The sequence below is a fragment of the Cyprinus carpio genome, chromosome A10, assembly GCF_018340385.1.
Source record: "Cyprinus carpio isolate SPL01 chromosome A10, ASM1834038v1, whole genome shotgun sequence".
Lineage (NCBI taxonomy): Eukaryota > Metazoa > Chordata > Actinopteri > Cypriniformes > Cyprinidae > Cyprinus > Cyprinus carpio.
The window spans coordinates 18,149,134-18,173,964 of record NC_056581.1 but is presented as its reverse complement, the minus strand read 5'-3'; the positions used below and the strand labels follow the sequence as shown (position 1 = coordinate 18,173,964).

The 24,831-nt window shown below is 37.7% G+C and overlaps 1 protein-coding gene across 1 annotated transcript in view; it reads left to right on the top strand.

The window, feature by feature from the left end:
* Nucleotides 1-24,831, top strand: part of LOC109100437 (tetratricopeptide repeat protein 28-like) — a 259,672-nt gene that overhangs the window by 139,396 nt on the left and 95,445 nt on the right. The window contains exons 3-4 of the mRNA XM_042765599.1: nucleotides 19,984-20,091; nucleotides 20,153-20,198. Coding sequence (XP_042621533.1) covers nucleotides 19,984-20,091; nucleotides 20,153-20,198 — 154 coding nt within the window. The remainder of the gene's footprint in view (nucleotides 1-19,983; nucleotides 20,092-20,152; nucleotides 20,199-24,831) is intronic.

Here is a 24,831-nt window from a genome sequence, read left to right as displayed (position 1 = left end):
GCGGCACACAGGATCGAGTGGGATAGACGGATAGACGGTTGGATGGATGTAGGAGGTGAATTGTACTCTCTCCGTCCATCCGGGCTGTCAGGGGACCGCCGAGTGTGTTTACACGCTCAAAACGGACGGGCGGGTGGGTGGAGCAATGCAATCAAGTGCTTAAAACGGAAACAAATAATAGGTGAAGAGAGGAGAATTGCGTTCGTCCACTGAGGCGGATAAGACAAATATGGTCCGGTGATTGAGCGGTGCATTCAGGCCGGGTCTGGCAGGCTTTGTTTGCTCTGATTCAGGCAGTGATGGGCAGGTCGGGGAATGTGAGGGGCTTTAACAAGACAGCTGCCGACGGGACGAGTGGCGGTGGCACTTACAGCTGTCCTCTCTCAAAGACAAGCAGGTCACATTCCTCAAGGACAGTCGGTCGGACGGACGTTGCATGCGAGGGATATTTCTGCCTCGTGCACGAGAGAGTCTGGCAGTGCCGGCGCCTCGGCGGCCCATGCCAAGAATTCATCTTTAACCACCTGTTTAGTGATTTATTTCAGTTTTATGATAATTAATCGTGCAATACTGTAATTAAGGAGTAAGCCGTGACATTAAACGGGATAAAGCGTAGAACTGTATCGATCTGGAGATGAATTCAATTGCATCTGTCATAACGGTTGCTGTATGTTGGCAAAACCTGGTGCGTATGAAATGAACTGTATCGATCTGGAGATGAATTCAATTGCATCTGTCATAACGACAACATATTTTCTTGCTTTAATGTTGTTTTTGCCTTCTGATTTGAATATATCTGTCATTCACTGCCTATACGACAAAAGGTATTATATATCGCCAATCATTTTTTCCTAACATAATTTTATATTTAAATATATCTTACCGGTATACAGAAAATTAATAAATAATTATTATATTCGGCGTATGTAATGTACATAGTATAATATTTCATCTTTAAGTCTGTCATGTTAAGGTCGATGTGTAAGTTTTCTGTGTATATTTAGAATAAAGCATCTATCTACAATCTGTATTGTGAATGTTGTTTCTTGCGTTTTTTTAAGGTTGTTTGTTGCTTTTGTAATGTGAAGGTTGTTTCTTGCGTTTGTCTAAAGATAAACGTTGCAATTAAGGAGGTGAAAGCTCACAGATCCGTGTCAAATCCCTCTCACGATTCAATCAGTGCTGAAAGCCGTCTCCAGTCTCGAGATCTTCTGCTCCTGCAGGAATCCTTCCTTTAAATTTGTAAGTCATGATTTTTTACTTTTAAATTGTGAATGATCCGTGTCAAATTCAATAATCTACACTAAAGCAGTGATTGACGTGATTCACCAGGTTTCAGGTTTGAAATGATGAGGGTGAGTAAATGATTTTTTAGTGAACCATTATCCTGAACTTTAGTTTAGTTATTTTTTTTTGTTTTTTCTTTTTTTTGGTGGATGGTGGTTTTGTGGTTTTTTTTTTATGGTGTTGATGGCACGTCGCTTGGATTATTAGTGGAAACCACGGTGTATGTTTGGACAAAAAGAAATGAATGCTCTATGAAACCACCGTGGGGTTTTGAGACAAAAGCCAGAAATGGAAAGAACTTTTCGTTTTTTTTTGCTTTTCATATTTTTTTTATTATATTTTATTTTACTTTTATATTTTATTTTAATAATGTTATTATTTTTTAATTAAATTTTTTATTATTTATTTGATTTTATTATTTTAGTGTTTTAGTTTTTATATTTTTGTTTGACTTTTTATTTGACATTCATAATTTTATTTTAATTTATTATAATTTTATATATATATTTATTTCTTTTTATATAGTTATTATTATTATTATTATTATTATTATTATTATTATATATCAATGTTTTACCTTTTTATCTTATTTTAAGTTTTTATATTTTATTTTGTTTCATTTCATTATTATGTTCTTATTTTATTCGATTAGTTATTTATTAGTTTATTTTATTGTATTTTTATCTATTTGTTTATTATTTATTTACATTTTATTTTATTTTTAATTTCATTTAATTAACACTTTTGTTTGTTTTGTTTACATCACTGTCTGGCAAAACTATGGCATGCTTTTTTCTATTGCTAGCTGTTGTCAGCTGATATTAGGAAGAGGGGGAGCCTTTTATAAAATGTACTATATCTTCTGAGAACAAGATGAGATATCAGTATTTTTAAATGAATATCATTTTTTAAATATTTTAAATTAAATTTAATATTTATATTTTTTTCTCCAGGAGAGAAGGTATTTTAAATGCGTATAAATAAATGCATTTAGACTGACTATGACTGTGGCTGTGTTTGTTTATCTGCACAGGTATTACTGCATTACCCTGCGCTCTGCGTGATCTCTTTCTAGATACCTCATTTCACTGGCATTGCAAGCCGAGTCAGCAAATGCTTTTGCACGATAAATGATCCTCTTTCACATTAAACAGCATCAGACGCATTATCTCCCTCTCCTTTAGTGTTGTTTAGACTAAACAAGCGTCTCTGAAACAGCACAAATAATGCATATAACGCAGCATGTGCATAAAAACTCTGAACACATTTGAAATGTATGAATGTAAAGAAAGAAAACAGCATTTACATTCGACATTCGGCCGTGTTTGGTTAAGTTGGTTACGTCTCCCCGGTGACATTATAAATTCAGCTTCTTTTTATTTCTTGCTGCAGAGGTCGATTTCCAGCCACAAGGGAGATAGTGTAATTGTGGCTGATGGTTGTATGACATTTCAGGCGTCTTAGAGCGTCCGAAAGGCCTTGTCTAATTGCTGCAAATTCCTCCATTGCAAATGAAGCGGAGGCTGTCAGCGAGAGCCGATCATCCCATCAAGCCGTGTTTTTGTTTTGGACAGGAAACAGTTTCAGCAAGAGATCCTGTGTAGCTCTACTTCAGAGAAACATTTGATTTGGTGGCTGCAGTTAATGAGCTTGTATTACAAGCTCCAGTTTTAGATTTCACTTTCGCTGTCTCTCGCTGTAATTAATCTGAAGTCCCCCTCCAGAACGTCTGTACACGTTGAGCGTGTTTTCAGGCCGCTCGCTGCACTTTTGTCTCTCCGATGAGGAGAATTAGTGAGAATGTGTCAGGTGAGGGACACTGAAAGGTCATTCTCTTGTTCCTGTCACACTTTTAGAAAGCCTGTTAAAGCAGAAGCGCATTCCGAGCTCAGGTTTCTCTCCACTACTTTTCTTTTCACATTCATGAGCTCAATATACTGTACTTCATTGTCATATCCCTTTTTGCAAATAAAAGATATACATTGTTAGAAAAGTTATTCATGTTGCAGAAACGTTAGTTTTGAATATTAGAACAACATTCTGTGGCTAAATGCACTCTTTTAAAGCAGTGTTGTGTTAGTATTACTTTAGTATTGTATATACTATTATGGTATTTAATATAATTGAAATAGCTTTTATTTTTATATTTTAATAAAGTAGTAGTATTTTAGTATTTTAATTTTAATTTTAAGTTATGTATGTTTTATTTTATAGCTTTAGTAATTTTGTTATGTGCATTTGTTATTTTTAGATTTTGACATTTTTTTATATTATTTTTTTGTTGTTGTTGTTTTAGTCATTTTAGTAGTTCAGTTTTAGTAGTTCTTACATATCCAGTAATTTTATTTTTGATATTTTTAGATATTTCATGCTTTAATGAGCATACTCTGTTTTAGCTGTTTGACATTTTGCAAGCCTAATTTTACAGGGCTTACATTTAAAATGGATTATTATTATTTTATTTTTATTTATTATTTTTTATTACCTGGAAGCTAAATAAAAATAAAATGTAATTTAATTAAATAAAAATGAAATAAAATTTATATAAAACAAAGTAATACATTTGACTTATTCTTTTGTTTTATTTTTTATTTTATTTAGTTTGTACACAATTATGACGCTTAAAGCAGCCATGTGTCTTTAATGGCTTTAAAACACTAGGATAATGGCAAAAAAATTGAATAATGGCTTGTTTGATGGATTTATGCTTTCATTATAATGGCAATAAATCCTGATTATGATAAATGCCTTCAGGAAACGTTGTGACATCACATTGACCGTACTGTAGAAGACGTCTCTAGGTTTGGCTGATGTTCAGATCGTAAAGTGATGTGCCAGAGAAACTGACCCCATGACTCATTCGCTTGTTTGATTTACTCTAAAAGCCGTCACCGTTCTCACACACCGGTGCCGGTTGGGGACAGGTTAGTCACTAATGCTCTTAAATCGTGAAGTCTGCTCTTCATTTCTGTATATAGATGTCACGTCTCCCCGATGGGTCTTTATCAGGTCCTTTATTGCCACTGGAAGTGGATTATCTTACTAAACAGCATTCGGCGCCAACAGCCAAATCCAGACATGACCTCACAACACTTAAACTCTTTCTTAAAGAACACAATCAGTGCTGCATTATATTTGCCTTTTTTTATTTATTTTATTATTTTTACTATATAATAATAAAATCTGTGTATTTTAATTTACTTCACTTTTTATTTTTTTTATGTCATTTTATTTTACTGTTTATATTATATTTAGATTTTTATATTTTTATTTCACTTTATTTTATATTATTTTTTTATTTTGTTTTACTTTTTATATTTGATTTGGTATATTATTGTTTTATTTTAGATATTTTTATTTCAATTTGTTTTATTATTTGTCTTTTTATATTTTATTTTATTTTAGCATTTATTTTAGTAAGTTAAATTATTAACCTTATTGATAAATTATTAAACTTAATAAAATCTATGTATTTTAATTTTTTTTGCTGATTTTTTTTTTAATTTTATTGTACTGTTTATATTTAATTTTGTTTTATTTTACTAGTATTTGCCCTTTTTACTTTATCATTTTACTATATAATAAAATCTATGTATTTTAATTTATTTCACTTTAATATATTAGTTTACTGTTTATGTGTAATTATTTTGTTATGTTACTTTTTATATTTTATTTAATGTTTATTTTTATTTTTATCTTTGTTTTTTTTTCCTTTTTGTTTTATTTTGTATATTTTATCCTTATTTTTTCATTTTATATATTTTATTTTAATTAGTTTTCTTTTTCTTTTTATATATTTATTTCACTTTTTATGTTATGTTATTGTATTTTTTATTATTTATTTATTTTATTATTATTTTTTTATACAATTGCTTGGTATCAATATATAAGTGAATTATCTGACTAAACGTAGCAGCCAAATACAGACGTGGCCTCACAGCACCCAAACTCTTTCTAAAAGAACACCAGTCTGCGCTGCATTGACCCAGGTGCATTATATTTGCTTTATCGCTTCACATTTTCAGAAAAGATAAAACAGAAAGAGCACAACGTTACATACAGACCCCGTTTGGGTCTGTTTCCGCCATAAAGTTAATTGATGCTTCCTAATATCATCCGCTTTAATTTCAGATTCCTGTCTGTCTGTGTTTGAAGTTCATCCGAGAGCCTGCGCTAATGTCAGGCTGGGCACGCAGAGCACCAGCCCCCCGATGATCTCTCATCAGCGCTCTCTAGAGGGATGGTTTGATTTCAATTAGGGAGCGAAGCGTTATCAGGCTCCTACCTCGAGCATGGCAATAATTAGAGGTGGGATAGGATCTGACGCGCCGCTCTGCATGCATAACACTGTGCAAAACCTCCCTGTTTCATTAGTGGCGTCTCCGGTGCTGACATCAGCAGAGCCCGCTGTGTTTTCAGCACGCCAGCTCTTGCTTCCCATCCGCGCTTCAGCCACAAAGACTCTCTGAATGGAGTTCTTGTCAGCCCGGAGGCCGCCGGTCTGAATCACACCAGCAAACCCGAGCGTTAATGGTGCCGTCTAGGCTTTGCTATCAGTATCTGTCATTCGCTTCTGAAAGGGAGGCTCCTCTTTGGGAGTTATTCTGCAAACGTGGCACTTTTTGCACAGATAAGACCCTTCAGCTTCAAGGGGTTATTATTTTGCTCTAGGTACATCATCATAAGAAAACTCCAGCTTTTTGGTAAAACATCTGAGTGGGATTGTTGCTCATACAGATGTTTTTGAGATTATCGCTTTGGGATGGTTCGGTAAGAGGACCTGAAGAAGAGTCTTGTGAATTGCATTTCCCTCAGTTGACCTGTAATGGACGAACAAACATTTGCTAATTTGGAGCCAGCTTTACATTTTTTAGTCTTTGGCTCCCACAAATGGAGCAAGCTGAAAACAGATGTGTTTTTCCCCCGAAACTAAACGACTGTAAACATGCCCCTAATGAGCGTTAAGGCCTTTAACATCTCTTCAACATCGGTGCAGATATCGAGGGCTAGTACAGCTCCTGCAGCTAGGCGGCAGTGACCTACATCAAGTATTTTATTTTATTTTATTTTATTTTATTTTATTTTATTTTATTTTATTTTATTTTATTTTATTTTATTTTAATAATATATGAACTCAAGTTCTTTTAATGTATTATTTTTATTTTATTTATTTTATGTGCTATTTAAGCTTCCTTAAACCAGTATTCACAGCATATTTTTCAACAACAACAATAATAATAATAATAATATGCACAATTAATTTAGCAAGCAAGTTTATACAGCACATTTCATGTAATTCAAGTGCTTACATAAGGATTTAAAATAATCATAAAATAATCACAACAGATCACAAGTGTAAAAAAATAAAAGTAACAAAAGCAAAGAATAAAAAATAAATATATTTAAAATGTATTAAAGCACTTTATTTATTGAAAGGATACATAAGATGCATTGCAATCAGTTGGATGCAGCACAGTGCTCATTCAGTAAATTATTGTTATTAGTATTATTATTAATATTATATATCTGTTATACAGTTCTCTTCTCTGGGGGTGATGGTGAATCAGTGTTAGATCAGTCTGAGTGCTGGGTGTTGGTTTGTCTTCGTTTGGCTCCTGCAGCTGGTGACCTTCATCAGCTTGTCTCTGCTAAAATCACAGCGCTGGATCTCAGCAGCCGGCACCCGGCACTCTTTTGTATTTATGATTGCTATTATTTATGTTATTTATGTTGCTGTCTGTGCTCACACATCCAGCCCCTTTCTTGCTTTCTCTGTTCATCCCGCCCTTCACGCGACCATTAGTGCCAACAGCTTAGCGGGTTGTCCCGGAGCAAGGTGACACAGCACCAGGAAGTCCAGCACCGCACTCCATTAGTGCCAGCGCTCCCGCTCTCCATCCATCCGTACGGCACTCATTTGTGTTAAACATACCAGGTGCATGCCTATTAGTTTCTGCTGCCCACAGGACACAAAAACACTAATGAGATCTCAGTCGTTTCTCGCACAAAGCAATGAAACTGAATGCAGAACAAATTGACACTTTAGTTCAAGTCCAATATTGCTCCTGCTAAAAAGTAAGCTTGTTACGTCTCGTATAGTTTTATAAGATATCTCAATTTTGATCAAATCGGTCAAGTCTCATAAATGGCAATGCAATTAAATGCAAAGCAAATGGAATGTTTTGCTTCTAAAATGAGTTTGAAATCTGAGCAATGACTTGATTGCAGAACTGAGAACAATTTGAGCCCACAGATCTCAGATGTTTCTTGCACATGATTTTCAGTGGAGGGCAAATTGAGCAAATTGACTTTTTCAAGTTTTTTCAAGTGAGATTTTCCTCCTGGATAAAAAGTTCTCAGTTTCTCAGAAACTGGATCTCAGTTTCGTTGAGACTCAAACAACAAGTTTATGAAATCTGAAAATGTCTCAAATTGTGCTAAGATTCGCAATCTGCAATCAGAAGTCAGAGTTCTCAGTTGTTTCTCGTGGAAAGCAATGAGATTGAAGTCTTTTGAATAAAGATATCATTATGGTGCATAATCTCAGCTATGTCTCAATTTTTCTAAAATGTGTCAAGACTCATAAACAGCTATTTTAGATCAAGACTTTTGGTTGTAAGATACATTTCTGGTCTCAAATTGTATTCAAATTCCCAATCTGCAATCAAAATTCAGAGATCTCCATATGAACTCAGAAATTTCTCACCTAATTCTCCCACATTATCCACATTCATTTTATACTGTAGCTCTATCATCAGGAATTTTAGGATGAACACAACTAAGATCTCGTGGCACTTCCGGGCAGGTTCCACAGCCTTGTGGCATGAAAATCTACTCAGTCTGATTAATTGTGTAGTTCCCAGGGTGCCGCAGTGAACTCGAGAGCACTTGAACGATGGCAGATGGTGGAAATTCTAGTGGAATTCAAGTAAGACAGCCATGCGTATCTGCGAATCCTAACACACTCGGATGGCTTTCCTTTAACACCCAGCAGAGATGTGTGTGTTTGTGTACGTCCGATTCCCTGATGTCCTGATGTCAAGCCCGCGTCTGTCCGTTTGCAAACATTCCTAAACCGCCATTACACACGGGCAGGGTGATGAATTACTTTTAATAAAGCAAACACAGTTGTTTCGTGTCCAGATCAATCTTTCTCTCGGTTGCCATGCCAGCCATTGTCACAAGTAATTGCCTAAACCCCTCGCCGTGTGAAATAGGGCTCTTTCGGAAGAAAGCTGAACTTGCAGCGGCCTCAATTTCCTACTCCAGTGCACTTTACGCTGCAGCGGCGAGCCGCAGGGGACGGCTTGGCTGGATGCTGTCCTTACCATGATAGTGCCGCCTGAAGCGTCTACATTCCCAGGTGCTCGGCCCCCTTCAGGATACTGACACGTTTCAGGCCGCGGTCCTGGAGCGCTCGTCCCTCCGGGTCAGGTGACAAGTAGTCTCCAGCTGGTGCAGAAACATACTCATTTGTCTCATTTGAAACATTGCAAAGACAACATGAGCAGATTAATGACGTTTGATTGGCTTCCAGCAGGAATCTAGATTAATATTCATGCAGATTAGCCCTGTAGTTTTGGGCTGCGCCTTCATGCTATGAACAGTTGGTGATGGCAGTTTCAATTAAGGTTTGTTGTTTGCTTTGTTGTGTCTTAATCTCCCTGCAGGTGGACTGGCTACCTTTAACCAGATCAGAAGTGTAACTGGAACCAGTGAGACAGTTGCGTGTAGAGATTGGCCAGTAATGTGTTTTTAAGACCAGTTTTGAATATTTTCATCTGTAAATGTCTAATAACCAATATTCAGAATCAAATGTTAATTATTATTAATATGTTAACATTAAAATAGTCTATTCATAACTATTTCTTTCAACAACAACAATAATAAATATAGATTTTAATTATTTAATTAATTATAAAAAAGTAATACATTATATTATTATTATTAAAAATGTTTTATAATTATTACTTTTAGGTAAACTATTGTTACTATTTTATAACATATAATAATAATATATTTATAAGAATTGCATAATATATAAATAATATTATATTTATAATATATGAATAAACTATAATATAAATTATATTATTATTAGTTGTGGCTGCTTTTAGTCATATTATAAGTCATTGGTCATATTCTATAGCAATAAGTATGTTTTAATAAATGTAACATTTAATAATTATAATAAATTAAATGATAATATATTATTATTAGTGGAGCTATTAAAACAATAAAATATTTTAATAATAAATTGCTTTTAGTGATTTATTTATTACTATTTTTTAGTATTATTTGTAAATAATTATATTATTAGGCAGTTATTAAGTTAATAATAATATAATAAATATTAGTGATTATTATTATTATTATTTAACTATTATTATTAAAACTTAATTATGTATGTTAGTAAAGTTGTTTTACAGCAAGTGTTAACTATGTATTTCATCAATAATTGGTGAAAACTGTCTTTATATGACATTTCTTTTCTTCTGGAATAATGTGCCTGATAGATCATAAGTAAGACTAGGAATGTGTAATGAATGTTGGCTGTTTTGATTTCATGTTGATGTTACCCATTAGACTTTGCCACCTTTGTGTTTTCATCTGAAGGTGCCCGTTTGTGCTGCACCACCACATTGTGGCTAATGACAACTCTTACAAACTGCACTTTTAAAAGACTGGAAACGGGGAAAACTGGGTCGACCCTTGGGAATGCTTTACATGGCAGACAAATGTCAGCTGAGCAACTAAGGCCAAGTCTATTGACTTGCTAAAATCCAGAGTCTGCGGAGAACGTAGTTAAATTAGCGGTTCTATATTTAAACCACTGCATGTGTTGCGAATTAGGCTGCATTTGTCTGGTAATCTCATGGGAGATCTGAGAGCGAGCTTTCCAGGCTAGCTGGAAACAGAGCTGCTGGACAATAACCAGCCATGTGGGGTGAATATAAAAACCTGCCCCAATTCTCTCTAGCCGTGCTTTTCCTCTCTCTCCTGCGCTGTCAGTTTTGTCCGGATTGGTTGTTTACATGTTAGTGGACGCACAAGCTAAACATCTGCTATTTTAGTATCCCGCGGTTTCCTGTTTCTCAGCGTCACTCAAGTTCAGTTTAGCGTTCTGTGTTTGTAATCATCTCACGGGCGGCCATGTTGTCCATGTGCTTCAGGTTTATAACTCCTAATATGTAGCAACTGAAAGTAAATTATATACTTAGGCCTCGATAGTATTTGGTAATATTCCACTTTTAGACAGTGATCTCATCATCTTAGCAAACAAACTCCATCATGAAACAGATTTGTATAGTTTTCCAGGGCATTGCTAGTTCTTACTGTGGTGTTCTGGGTGCTTGTTAGCATGTTGTGAGTTTACTAGGGTGCCAGGATGTTGTTAGCATGGTGCAAGGTTGTTTAAGGTGGATAATGTGTTGCTTTGGGGTCACTAGGATGTTCTCTGTGTTTAAGAAATTGATTGTTGCTGGGTGATTGTTAACACACTGCTGTGAGGTTTCTATGGTGTTTGGTAGTTAGTGTGTTGCTTTGAGGTTACTTGATGTTTCTGGGTTTCTGGGCATTGCTATGGGGTTGCTAGGGTGTTCTGGGTGGTTGTTAACCTCTTGCTTTGAGGTTACTAGGTGCTTCTGGGTGGTTAATATGTTGCTATGGGGTTGCTAGGGTGTTATGGGTGGTCGTTAACGTGTTGCTTTGAGGTTACTAGTGCTTCTGGGTGGTTAATATGTTGCTATGGGGTTGCTAGGGTGTTCTGGGTGGTTGTTAACCTCTTGCTTTGAGGTTACTAGTGCTTCTGGGTGGTTAATATGTTGCTATGGGGTTGCTAGGGTGTTCTTGGTGGTTGTTAACCTCTTGCTTTGAGGTTACTAGGTGCTTCTGGGAGGTTAATATGTTTGCTATGGGGTTGCTAGGGTATTCTGGGTGGTTGTTAACCTCTTGCTTTGAGGTTACTAGGTGCTTCTGGGAGGTTAATATGTTGCTATGGGGTTGCTAGGGTGTTCTGGGTGGTTGTTAACCTCTTGCTTTGAGGTTACTAGGTGCTTCTGGGAGGTTAATATGTTGCTAAGGGGTTGCTAGGGTGTTCTGGGTGGTCGTTAACGTGTTGCTTTGAGGTTACTAGGTGCTTCTGGGAGGTTAATATGTTGCTATGATGTTGCTAGGGTGTTCTGGGTGGTCGTTAACCTCTTGCTTTGAGGTTACTAGGTGCTTCTGGGAGGTTAATATGTTGCTATGGTGTTGCTAGGGTGTTCTGGGTGGGTTGTTTAACCTCTTGCTTTGAGGTTACTAGGTGCTTCTGGGAGGTTAATATGTTGTTGCTATGCAGTTGCTAAGGTGCTTGGAGCTATTTTCTTCCGCAGGCATTGCTATCTTGAGGTTACTAGGTGCTTCTGGGAGGTTAATATGTTGCTATGGGGTTGCTAGGGTATTCTGGGTGGTTGTTAACCTCTTGCTTTGAGGTTACTAGGTGCTTCTGGGAGGTTAATATGTTGCTATGGGGTTGCCAGGGTATTCTGGGTGGTCGTTAACGTGTTGCTTTGAGGTTACTAGTGCTTCTGGGTGGTTAATATGTTGCTATGGTGTTGCTAGGGTGTTCTGGGTGGTTGTTAACCTCTTGCTTTGAGGTTACTAGGTGCTTCTGGGAGGTTAATATGTTGCTATGGTGTTGCTAGGGTGTTCTGGGTGGTCGTTAACGTGTTGCTTTGAGGTTACTAGGTGCTTCTGGGAGGTTAATATGTTGCTATGGGGTTGCTAGGGTGTTCTGGGTGGTCGTTGACGTGTTTCTTTCGAGGTTACTAGGTGCTTCTGGGTGGTTAATATGTTGCTATGGTGTTGCTAGGGTGTTATGGGTGGTTGTTAACCTCTTGCTTTGAGGTTACTAGTGCTTCTGGGAGGTTAATATGTGCTATGGGGTTGCCAGGGTATTCTGGGTGGTCGTTAACGTGTCTTGCTTTGAGGTTACTAGGTGCCTCTGGGAGGTTAATATGGTTGCTATGGGGTTGCTAGGGTGTTCTGGGTGGTCGTTAACCGTTTGCTTTGAGGTTACTAGTGCTTCTGGGTGGTTAATATGTTGGTGTTGGGTTGCTAGGGTGTTATGGGTGGTCGTTAACGTGTTGCTTTGAGGTTACTAGGTTGCTTCTGGGAGGTTAATATGTTGCTATGGGGTTGCTAGTAGTGTTCTGGGTGGTTGTTAACCTCTTGCTTTGAGGTTACTAGGTGCTTCTGGGTGATTAATATGTTGCTATGGGGTTGCTAAGGTGTTCTGGGTGGTCGTTAACCTCTTGCTTTGAGGTTACTAGGTGCTTCTGGGAGGTTAATATGTTGCTATGGGGATGCTAGGGTGTTCTGGGTGGTCGTTAACGTGTTGCTTTGAGGTTACTAGTGCTTCTGGGTGGTTAATATGTTGCTAAGGGGTTGCTAGGGTGTTCTGGGTGGTCGTTAACGTGTTGCTTTGAGGTTACAAGGTGCTTCTGGGTGGTTAATATGTTGCTATGGGGTTGCTAGGGTGTTCTGGTTGGTTGTTAACCTCTTGCTTTAAGGTTACTAGGTGCTTCTGGGAGGTTAATATGTTGCTATGGGGTTGCTAGGGTGTTCTGGGTGGTCGTTAACGTGTTGCTTTGAGGTTACTATGTGCTTCTGGGTGGTTGATATGTTGCTATGGGGTTGCTAAGGTGTTCTTTGTGCTTGCTTGAATGTTGTTATGAGGTTACTAGGGCAGTTTAGGTAGTTAATATGTTGCTGTAGGGTTGCTAGGGTGTTCAGGCTGGTTGTGAACCAGGTCTCCAGGGTGTTTTGAAAGGCTGTTGGCACATTGCTGGTGTATTTTAAGTTGTTGTTAGCATGTTGATATTGTTTTGCTTTGATTTTATTTGTTGTTTATATTTTTTTGTGTGTTTGTTTGGGTTTTTGCTTTGTGGGTTTTTCTGGGTGATTGCTTCTTACTGGCCCAGTTTGGCTTGTTTTAGCATCTACTAGGTGAAAATTGTGTATCTGAGTGCTAAAAAGGCAGTTTTCATGTCAGCTGGGTTTGTTTGAATCCCTTATCTCATGCAGAGCAATGGTTCTTAGCAAATGCTAATGCAAGTGTTTATGTAGTGATTGTTCAAAAGGCTAATTCTGTGAGCGGCTCCATGAGAATTGGCGGTGATTGTTTTATAATGAAATCTAATTAAGGTTAATAAAGTGCATGAGAGGTGAGACGCCGTACAGTATGTGATGTGATTGGCTCGATGACTTCACAGAAATGCCTGCAGGCTTTTCCTTCTGAAGGAAGTGTGCTGCATCTTGACGCCTGCGCTCACAGTTAAGATAAAAGTCAGCAGATTTCGCCTGATCTGTTTCGGCTCGTCTCGCAGCGCTGCTGATGTAGCTCTCTAGGCCCTCTAAAGTCTTTTTAATTCCCACATTTATGTTTAATACTGAATTCATTTTTAACTATATCTGCTTTGTAAGGAGGCGTGCTGTAAAGCATCCCGCAAAGATTTCCACGAATACGAGTGAAAACATGAAACAAGAACGACTTTGGTTCTTTAACGAGGCGTTCATATGGAAGTCCTACATGCTTGAAGATAATCTTATTTATCATTCACTGCATTACTTTCTTTTTTTCTGAGCCATTGCATTAATGTTCTTGAAGGTGAAACAGATGAAGGTAATGTAGGGAAGGTCAGCGTGCATTCTGCATCACGGTCCCAAGGGAAGTCGTGAAGGAAAAGAAGGATAACATGCAACATTTACCGCGTTGCTGACACACTTTTTACAGGATTCATGTACGTGATATAATAAGAAGGTTCATTTTAGTGAATCCATTTTAACGGATTCATGCAAATAATATAATAAGAGCATTTAGGCAATAATCAAACATCTCCTAACTGCTGAGTCTGATTCATTTTAATGAATTCATTTTAAACGATTCATATAAATTATAATATTTTTTGTAGTGAATAATAATAATAATTTACTGTTTTGGAGGAAATGTACTCTGCATGAGATAGAAAACCAAGTCAGAGCTCTTGAAAAACAAGCTTGAAAAGTTGTCACTTCTCGGAGGAACTTCCCACCAGATGTCAAAGACTCGCATCAGTCGCCGCACACACTTTGATGGTTGCATTGTAAATACATTCAGTTGCATTTTTGCAGCACTTCCACACTCACTCCAGACAGTGTTGGCGTATCCACCATCTGGCTTTGATTAATGCATTAAACAATCAATAAATTAAGCATCTGCTAATTTGCAAAGCTCCACTCCACCATACTCTTATTACCCATAAACACTAGATTTGATGATCAGAACGTGGCATTGACTAATCCAGGGCGCTTTGATTTCCACATCAGGTGCACTGCGTGGTGCACGAGTCCCAAAATGGGATATTCTGCCATCAGAACCAGCGCAATTAGCGTCAGCACGTACTTATCTGTCACCCACCGCTCTGATGCTGATTCCAGACAGGTGTGATTACAATGGTAGGTTTCTTGGGCTCGTTCGGGCCCATCATTGTGCAGCATGAGGAAGTTGTGACAGGCGCTGAATGCCGAATGTGCAGCATTGATTACGGTCCTGAAGTGTGACCTTTTTTCGACGCATCCCTTCACAGTTTGATGCGGCTCGTGGATCGATGGCGCTCGCCGATGGAATGCGTGTGATTGCACAGTAAATGCATTTCGGCTGCCAGTTGAGATATGGTTGGATATGGATGTCACATTTTATTGTCACTAACTTCAATATGTACAGAAAAGTGTTTTGTGGAGTTTTTCAGAGTTGAGGAGTGACTAGATAAAAATAAACATGCTACTAACTTAACTAGTTTTAACTGTGACTAGTTTAAAGTGCCACCTTTCTAGTAAATTGGTACTTTTTGATAAAAAAATTCTGGGTTTTTGATCATGTTTGTTTTTGATCATGTTGTATTGCGCGCTGAACTATACACGACACAAGCTGAGGCAAAAAAAATCAAACACCTTAAACTATTGAGTTTCATTCATTTTAGTGAATCATTACAGTGAATCAATTAATTCATTTTAAAGAGTTCTTGTCACTGATAATAGTGTCATGATAATTAATAGTGTTTTGGCAATAATAACAAGTTTTAGTCTTATGTTTGACTCTAGACTTGGACTTTTGAAAAGAAGCTGTACCGATCGTCCATCAGGACAGTAAAGCAGCTGTTGTAGCATTGTGGCCATAACCATCACACAAGGCTGGCCATTACCACCATAAAGCACATCACTGGACAAGTTAGTCATTAAATATCTACACAAATGTGCCCTAATTAAGTTTTTCAGCCTCATAATTATTTGCTTCTCTTTGTAGTTTGTGTAAGTCAGGTGATTAGCGGCACAGCAGAGTCTGGCTCAGTAATTATTCCTGAACAGCCATGTTTGATTCATCTCTTCATCACACTTTTCTGTCTGTGTTTTTAGCCAAAATCACAGCAGGTGAGGTACCGGAGGGGGCGAGCGTTGCCAGGCGAGTGTTGCTAGGCAGCCAGTGACTCCATCAGGGGGCAAAGCGTACCTGCCTATAGGAATGATGTCTGTTAAGGGCACTTATGTACAACTGTGATACAGATTTTACTACTAGAGCATATTTTGGGTCATATTTCACCTTAAAATTCAAATAAAAACAATAAGCAATTATTTTTGGATCAAGGAAATAAAGGCCATTAAGTGCTTTTTTTGCAACAGATTTTTCTTCCATATTTTCAATACTGTAATGTGTCTGGATCTTTGACTTTCTATCTTTTACAGAATTCTTAGTGATTAACATTAGATTCTCATTACTTCAATACATATTTTACTGTAATGGATTAAATTAATTTTAATGCAAAAATATCTGCATAAATATTTATATTTATTAAAGTTTTGTACATAAATGTAAATCATGTCTTTACTTGTTTATCACATTACTATAATGAGAGAGAATATACATATACAAGTATTCTCAGTGCTCTATAGGCGTCTGGTCTCAGATTCATTGCTGTTATTGTGAGGAAATCATTTTAATTCAGCACACGTTCAAACCTCGTAATGTGGACGCTGCTGTTTGAGTTTTCAATTGAAATGCTCAGAAAACATCTGAATCACGGCGGGTGGTCTTTGCGGGATTGATTCATTTTTGCTTTGCCGCTCATTCCGCTGGAAAAAAAACAAAAAAAAAAACACAGCAGCTCTTCATTCTGAAAGCTGAAAAACTTGGAGAGCTGAAGGTAGCTCAGTGTGTCATGCAGCTGAGAGGTGTGCTTGACAGTTTTCCCAGTGTTATGTCCATGGTTATGATTATACGTAATTGACTGTGGATGGAGCATCACATTTAAGATGTCAGGTGCCAGCGAAGCCAGACGCCACACTTGATCTGAACAGTAGTGTCTCCATATGCCAACCCGACTCAGATCAGTCATTCTCCAGCAGTCCCTGAGAAACAACACTGGATTGACACGCACTGAGAGCTGCATCATCTGAAGGATGTAGAATCATGCAGAATACATTTCTGCTACTATATATAAAATTTAATGAATTCTAGTTTTGAATACCACTTAAAGATTCTGTTTCTGTTCCACTATAGGATCATCAAAAGAAATTGCCAAGATTATAATGCAAAAAGTTTTTCAGGTTTCCTTAACAATCCTCCTCTCTTCATTGGTTTGTCAAACAGATAGTCCCGCCCCCACACTCACATTATTGGTTGAATCAATGTTGCTGATGTTGGGATGGACAAGATTTACAAACAGAGCAAGTATTTTAACATTGCATAAATTCAATTAAACATCACCTTCATCACCTTTTATAATTCTGAGGGTGAAAATAAGTTGGACCAAATAATAAACTAAACAAAAAAAACATAATTTTTATTGTTTTAATACGTATTTTAAGAACCATTCTGACAGATTCAGTGATTGAGTGAGTCATTTAACTGATTCAGACTAATAAATTAAGGATACGAGATTGATTCATTATGAAGAACTGGTTCATTATAGTCATTTTTAACTTTTCCGAACACTCCTCCTGTTTACAGATCTAAACATTGTTCAAGTCATCTTTAATGATTTCTTGAAGAGCTCTTTTAGTCATGTAAGGAAGCTGATAAAAACTGGACCTCTATATACTTAACAAACAATAATGTATCTGGTAACATATTTGTAAACATATTTTAAGAGCTGCTTGATGATTGAGTGAGTCATTCAGGAATCGTGAGCCTTTTTTTTTAAATGATTAATTATTAAGGACCGTTTCATATTTCATAAGAGTCATTTGTTTGTGAATCACTATACTGGTTGCACTGTATGTTTGTTCTTGTGTGCAACCAATGAGTACAACGCCAAAGAAATATGTTTTGGTTTTTTATTTTTTATTTTGTATTTAGCTTTTTTGTTTTTTTTCTTTTCTCTTTTCTTTTTAAAATGAATGGTTGTTTTGCCTTTCTGCAGTTATCAGAGTATTTTAGTATGACATTATGTCCACATTAGCACAAGAATACTGACATTCAAGAGTCATTAATGGATCTGAAGATCATTAAAATCCTTCAGTTCCAGTGCTTTGTTTTGTTTTTAAATGTCTGCTTTGTTCAGACCAGATTGTGGAAGCTCTTTTTTTCCTCTTTGCATGTGATGTGAAATTAAATACATAAAGTTAATAAAGTGAAATGAGAGGCGAAGAGATTGGTGTTGTGTTAGCGGGAATGAAAGCGATGCCGGGTGAAATCACAGAGCCGTCGGCATCTGCGCTGGGAATTCAGTGCGTTAGTGGGCCTATTAGAGCTTTTAGAGCTTTCGGATTGGGACGTAGAGAAGTGGCAAGCCTGTCATTTAATCAACTTAATTCTAATTTAAAACCGACGGAGTGCAAGTGTGCTGTTTGCTTACGTTGAATAATCACGTGTTTGTTTCGCTTTCACTAAAAGAAAAACACATTTGCTTTAAAATTGCATTACAGAAATAGGATTGAATCCCAGCTGTCTGAAACAAACCCCTGAATCCATTTGGCTTCAGGCAGATATTGATGTTGAAATCTAAAAGTGCTCTACGTGCATGTGTACGTGCAGCGTCCGAGCGTGTCCAATCGTGGTGCGGTGGGCTGTATACAAAGAGGCAATTAATATCGAGCCGAGCACGGTGGCCTGCGACGTCCTATAATAACATGGTTAGACCAAAGGTTAATGTGTTGAATTCAATATCCCATGCGTTTCAATGAAGCTGTCCAAAAAAAAAAAAGGTAGTCTGTAATCAAAGGACTCCCTGTGCAAAGTGAAATTAATTATAGGGGCCTTCATAAATTCAATGTCATGTCTTAATCTTCCGCTGGTCTCCCTCCCAACCGTTATCAGCTCAGCTGGAGGTGCGCCGCACACTCGGGCCGATCTAATAAACGGCTGTGTGAGATGATAATTGTGAACGAGCTGTATGTCAGCAGAGATGAGAGTTCGCTCGGACCGGAGAACCCTTTAGAGAGGACTTTATGTGTTCTGGGAAGTGAACTGCTATGATATTTATTACAGTCGAGCGGTGTGGTGTGCATCGCATGATCAAAATAACAGCAACCCCTTTGAAAACATGAACTGAAATACAATGTCCGTATCTGCACCTACTTTTAAGGAGTATTTCAGCCAAAAATTATATTTGCTGAAAATGTAATTACCCTCAGACCATCCAAGATATAGTTTGGTCATCTGAACAGATTTGGAGAAATGTATCATTCCATCACTTGCTCACCAATGGATCCTCTGCAGTGAATGGGTGCCGTCAGAATGAGAGTCCAAACAGCTGATAAAAACATCACAATAATCCACACGTAATCCACACCATTCCACCCCATCAGTTAACATCTTGTGAAGCGAAAATCTGCATGCTTGTAAGAAACAAATTTATTATCAAACCGCTGCTTCCAACTAAAAAGTCTGTAATATTTCTTCCTCCAGTCAAAAAGTGGTCTGGTCTGAATCAGGAGAGAGATATGCACAGATTAAACACTGATTACAAGCCAAAACAGTCAAAAACAGTTGTAAACAGATATGTTAGTGGATTTTGATGTGAGAGGACAACAGGGGATGGACTTATTCACTGGAAGAAGCGTTATTATGGATTATGGACGGTTTGAAGTTGAAACATCTTAATGCTGTTTTTGTTTCTTACAAACATGCAGCTTTTTACTTCATACTTCATTTTAATTCATTAATTGCTGGACTGGACCGGTGTGGATTACTTGTGGATTATTGTGATGTTTTTATCAGCTTTTTGGACTCTCATTCTGACGGCACCCATTCACTGCAAAAACTCATCTACAGTACATCTTGGATGGCCTGAGGGTGGGTAAATTAGCATTTTTGGCTGAACTATTCCTTTAAACATCCTAAATGTGTTTGTTTAGCATGTATTTTCCTGTTAATCTTCACTGTAAACAGATATGGCTCAGGTCAGTGTGAGTCTTTGGGATTTTTTCAGATGTTTTTGTTGGTTTGTTGGTATGTGCGTCTGATCAAGAGATGCACAATTTGAGGAATCATTTATATCTGGGTTTGGGTTTTGGTTTGGGTCAGATCACTTTTGATTTGTGCACTTTAAGAATTCTTGGAGGAAGCCGTCTGCGCTGGTGAAGGGCAACACCAAAATGAATTTGATCCAGAATATGTTGCTTGTCCATTGAAGTGGAAGACAGCACTAACATGCTTTCTCTCTGGTCCTCTTTCTGCAGGCATACTTCCGACAGGGTGTTGCCCTTCAGTACCTGGGGCGCCATGCGGATGCCCTGGCCGCCTTCGCCTCGGGACTGGCGCAGGACCCCAAGAGCCTGCAGCTGCTGGTGGGAATGGTGGAGGGGGGGGGGGGGGGGGGGGGGGGGGGGGGGGGGGGGGGGCCCGCAGCTGCTGGTGGGAATGGTGGAGGCCGCCATGAAGTCCCCGCTTTTTGGTGTAAGATTGTTTGTTAATGTTTCTTAAATATATATATATATATAAAATTAATTAGTGAAAAAGCTACATGAATGGGCCATATGTTGTCTTATTTGAAATCTGAAAATGCCAAAAGCTGAGTAGGAAATGATGTTTAAAAATAATTTCAAATGAGTGAGAAATATAAACTGAAGAAGCAACATGCTATTTTGGGCTCTTCTGGTGTAGATTCATTTGTTGACTATTACGATCATGAAAATAAGGGTTCAGTGTGTATAATGTGCTTCATTTAGTAATCAAATTAATTTATGAGAGGTATATGTGCACATTATGTGTTGTTGTTTTTTTTTTTCAGATCATATGTAGCCTGCTCCATCATTTTGAGTCATTTTGCATTTTTATGCACTGAATGAAAGAGTAAAGTCTCAATTCGCTACTAGTGGAATTACAGTGCTTCTATGTTTATTATAATTTTTGAAGCCTTCCAAACAACTTGTAGATTTTTTTTTTTTTTTTTTTTTGGCAGAATTATGTGTTTGATAAATTTTTTTAATTTTTTTTATGTATGTGTGTGTGTTAAATATTTACTTTTTGTATATTTCAGAAAATATTTATGTACATTTTCTACATAACCTCAATAAATATATCTACTGATATAATTTACTAATATATATATAATAATTATATATACTAATATTTACTAATATATCTAAGTTTTTATGTATATTTACTATACATGATTTTTATTATATACATTTTATGTGTATATTTTATAAATAATTCTCACTATTTCTACAATATATCTCAAATTTTCATGTAGTCATGGCTAAAATGTAGCTAAAATGTACCAGAGTAGCAGCAGAAATCCAGCACTTGCAGTGAATGATGCCACATAACCTAAAAAAGTGTCCAGTTTCACTGCGTTTGTGCAGCTGTCTGTGGCGGGACGGTCTGTGTGTGTTTATGTGCACGTGTGTGTCTGTATACCACATCCTCTGATGGGCTGCTAGCTGTAGGTGTTTGAGAAATGCTTTTTGGATGCTCGGGTGTAAATCACAGTCTCAGAATAAACAGGGTCATGCAAACAGCCGTTGCTCCGGGAGGATGTCAGAACGGAGCTGTTTTATCTGCTAATTATATCCCTTATTTCCTCCTGTTGTCCCTCAGAGCCAGACGAAGCACTCTGAGCTGAGGAGAGAGTAGATTATGTTGAACAGTCTCCCCAAATCGGCTCCGGGCAGAGGGGTGATCGCTCACAGCCCCTGGGCTCGCTGATAACAAGAGACCAGCTTTCTCCCGCTCTCTCGCTTCCCCCTCATCCCTTTATCGCTTTTGTAGCGCCCTTGTGTGAGGATTTGCATGTGGGATTACCTAACTTTAATTTAATTGTTCTCCTCTTGGCTCCCATCATCAGAGGTGCCATTCAAATCCCTTCTGCTAAGACGAGAGGTGAGACGCGGCAGAAAACTGAGCCGATTGTGTAGGGCTGCTCGCGCGGGATAACAGGCGCTCCTCTTAGCTTTGTGTTGGAAAGTTGCAGATTCCGGAAATCACACTCAGGATAATTTCAGCCTCAGCCAACTCGTGCCTGTTGAGCTGGTTAGCTCCAGTTTGTGACGTGCAGTATTCATCTTGAGGAAAACCTCTATAATTAATGGCCAGAGACATACGCTGTACACTAGGGTTAAACAGAATTAACAGAATATAAACAGAATTCAGTATTAAAGTCTGAATGCCATATTGCAGTGTGTTTGAGCATGTGTGCGTGTAGGAAATGTGTTGTGATAGATCATCTGTTGTAAGTGTGTGTGTGTCAGTGGTGATGGATTGGGTATAAGACGTTCTGGCTCCCCTCTTAAATCTGTTGTCTTATGGTTTGATCTGTACTGCAGTAAACACTCATGACCCATCACACTAATTACTCCAGATCCTAACTAATCGGAACATCCACACAAACCCAACCTGATCTCATCCAGGCTTTCAAGATCATTCTGTCCTGTAGAACACATGATTTTGTTATTTTGTTCTGTCTTTTTTTTTTTTTTTTTTTTTTTTTTTTTTTTTTTTTTTTTTTTTTTCTGTCTCTCTCTCTCTCTCTCTGTCTGTCTGTCTGTTCATCTGTCTCTCTGTATCTCTGTCTGTCTGTTCATCTGTCCATCTGTCTCTCTCTCTGTCTGTCTGTCTGTCTGTCTGTTTGTCTGTCTCTTGTCTTTCTTTCTTTCTTTTTTCTATCGGCGTCCGTCCGTCTGTCTCTCTATCGGTCTGTCTGTCTGTCTGTCTGTCTATCTGTTTTTTTTTTTTTTGTCTGTCTCTTTCTATCTGTCTCTATGTTTGTTTGTCTACAGTATATCTGTTTTTTTTTTTTTTTTTTTTTTTTTTTTATTTTTTTTTTTTTCTATCTGTCTGTCTGTCTGTCTGTCTGTCTGTCTGTCTCTCTATCTATCTATCTATCTATCTATCTGTCTGTCTGTCTGTCTGTCTCTCTGTCTGTCTGTCTATCTATCTATCTATCTATCTATCTATCTATCTATCTATCTATCTATCTATCTATCTATCTATCTACTCTATCTATCTATCTATCTATCTGTCTGTCTGTCTGTCTGTCTGTCTGTGTCTGTGTCTGTCTGTCTGTCTGTCTGTCTGTCTGTCTATCTGTCTCTATCTATCTATCTGTCTGTCTGTCTGTCTGTCTGTCTCTCTCTCTGTCTGTCTGTCTGTCTGTCTGTCTGTCCCTATGTCTCTCTATCTTCTATCTGTCTGTCTGTCTGTCTGTCTGTCTGTCTCTATCTATCTATCTATCTATCTATCTATCTATCTATCTATCTATCTATCTGTCTGTCTGTCTGTCTGTCTCTCTCTCTGTCTGTCTGTCTGTCTGTCTGTCTATCTATCTTTCTATCTATCTATTTATCTGTCCGTCTGTCTGTCTGTCTGTCTGTATGTCTGTCTGTCTGTCTGTCTATCTATCTATCTATCTATTTATCTGTTTTTGTTTCTGTCTGTCTGTCTGTATGTCTGTCTGTCTGTCTGTCTGTCTGTCTATCTATCTATCTATCTATTTATCTGTCCGTCTGTCTGTCTGTCTGTCTGTCTGTCTGTCTGTCTGTCTGTCTATCTATCTATCTATCTATCTATCTATCTATCTATCTCTCTGTTTGTCGTTCTATCTATCTATCTATCTATCTATCTATCTATCTATCTATCTCTCTGTTTGTCGTTCTATCTATCTATCTATCTATCTATCTATCTATCTATCTATCTATCTATCTATCTATCTATCTATCTATCTATCTATCTATCTCTCTGTTTGTCGTTCTATCTATCTCTCTGTTTGTCGTTCTATCTATCTCTCTGTTTGTCGTTCTATCTATCTATCTATCTATCTATCTATCTATCTATCTATCTATCTATCTATCTATCTATCTATCTATCTATCTAGCTATCTATCTGTCCGTCGTCTGTCTGTCTGTCTGTCTATAATTGTTCTATGTCTATCTATGCTAATCATAAGGGACTTTCGCATCCAAGCAGGAACCATTTCTTCCTCATAGTCCAAACTACTTGTGGAACTACCCACTTTTGGGCAATTTTCGTACCACAGGAACTGGGTGCAATTTCAGTCTGGACTGCCCTTTTCGAGAAGCAAATTATCTCCTACTCTGACTCCGGAAGCAAGGGTCTAATCAACACAACTGGTACTCCTGTGACTACTTATCATTGAGTTGTCCTGTACGCGTTTCGAAAACGCCTCTCACACCGCCCATGTTTAAAAAAAACCGCCCGTGTAACAGACTGTCTTTCAACTTATTTCGCAAGTATGACGACCACCATACTACGGGACGGCGTATATCATAGAAGTAGGCACTTGTATCAAATGTAAGCCCTGCCCAGTTGTTTGTTGGATATTCTTAGTCCTCCTATTCCGTTCTGTCATCTCTTTTACTCATAACGTCTACAGTCCCGTGTACGTATTATTGTGAAACCTGTGAGTCACAGCTTCCGCGATCAACAGCGTCCTTCATCCTCCTGTTGTTAATGTCTGTTCTCTTTGTTTACTGAACGCCAGGCACAAATGAAGTGATTGCTGTCGACCGCTTACGTCACTTACTGTCTGTCTCTCTGTCAGTTCTGTCTGCTGTCTGTCATTTAGTTCTTGGTCTCTCTCATCTCTTCGTCTGTCTGTCTTCTATGTCTGATCGTCTGTCTATCTATCTATCTATCTATCTTTCTATATATCTATCTATCTGTATGTCTGTCTGTCTGTCCTGTCTCTCTCTCTCTGTCCTGTCTAATCTAATCTTCTATATATCTATCTATCTATCTATATATCTATCTGTTGTATGTCTGGTCTCTCTGTCTGTCTGCGTCTGTCCTGTCTGTCTATATGTCTATCTATCATCATCTGTCTTCTGTCTGTCTATCTGTCTCTCTCTCTGTCTGTATGTATTCTGTCGTCTCCTCTCTTCTCTGGCTATCTATCTGTCTGTCTGGCTATCTATCCTCTCTGTCTGTCTGTCTGTCTGTCCTATCTATCTATATATCTATCTATCTGATCTATCTATCTATCTATATGTCTGTCTGTCTGTCTGTCTGTCTGTCTGTCTCTCTGTCTGTCTGTCTGTCTCTGCCTCTGTCTGTCTGTCATCTATCTA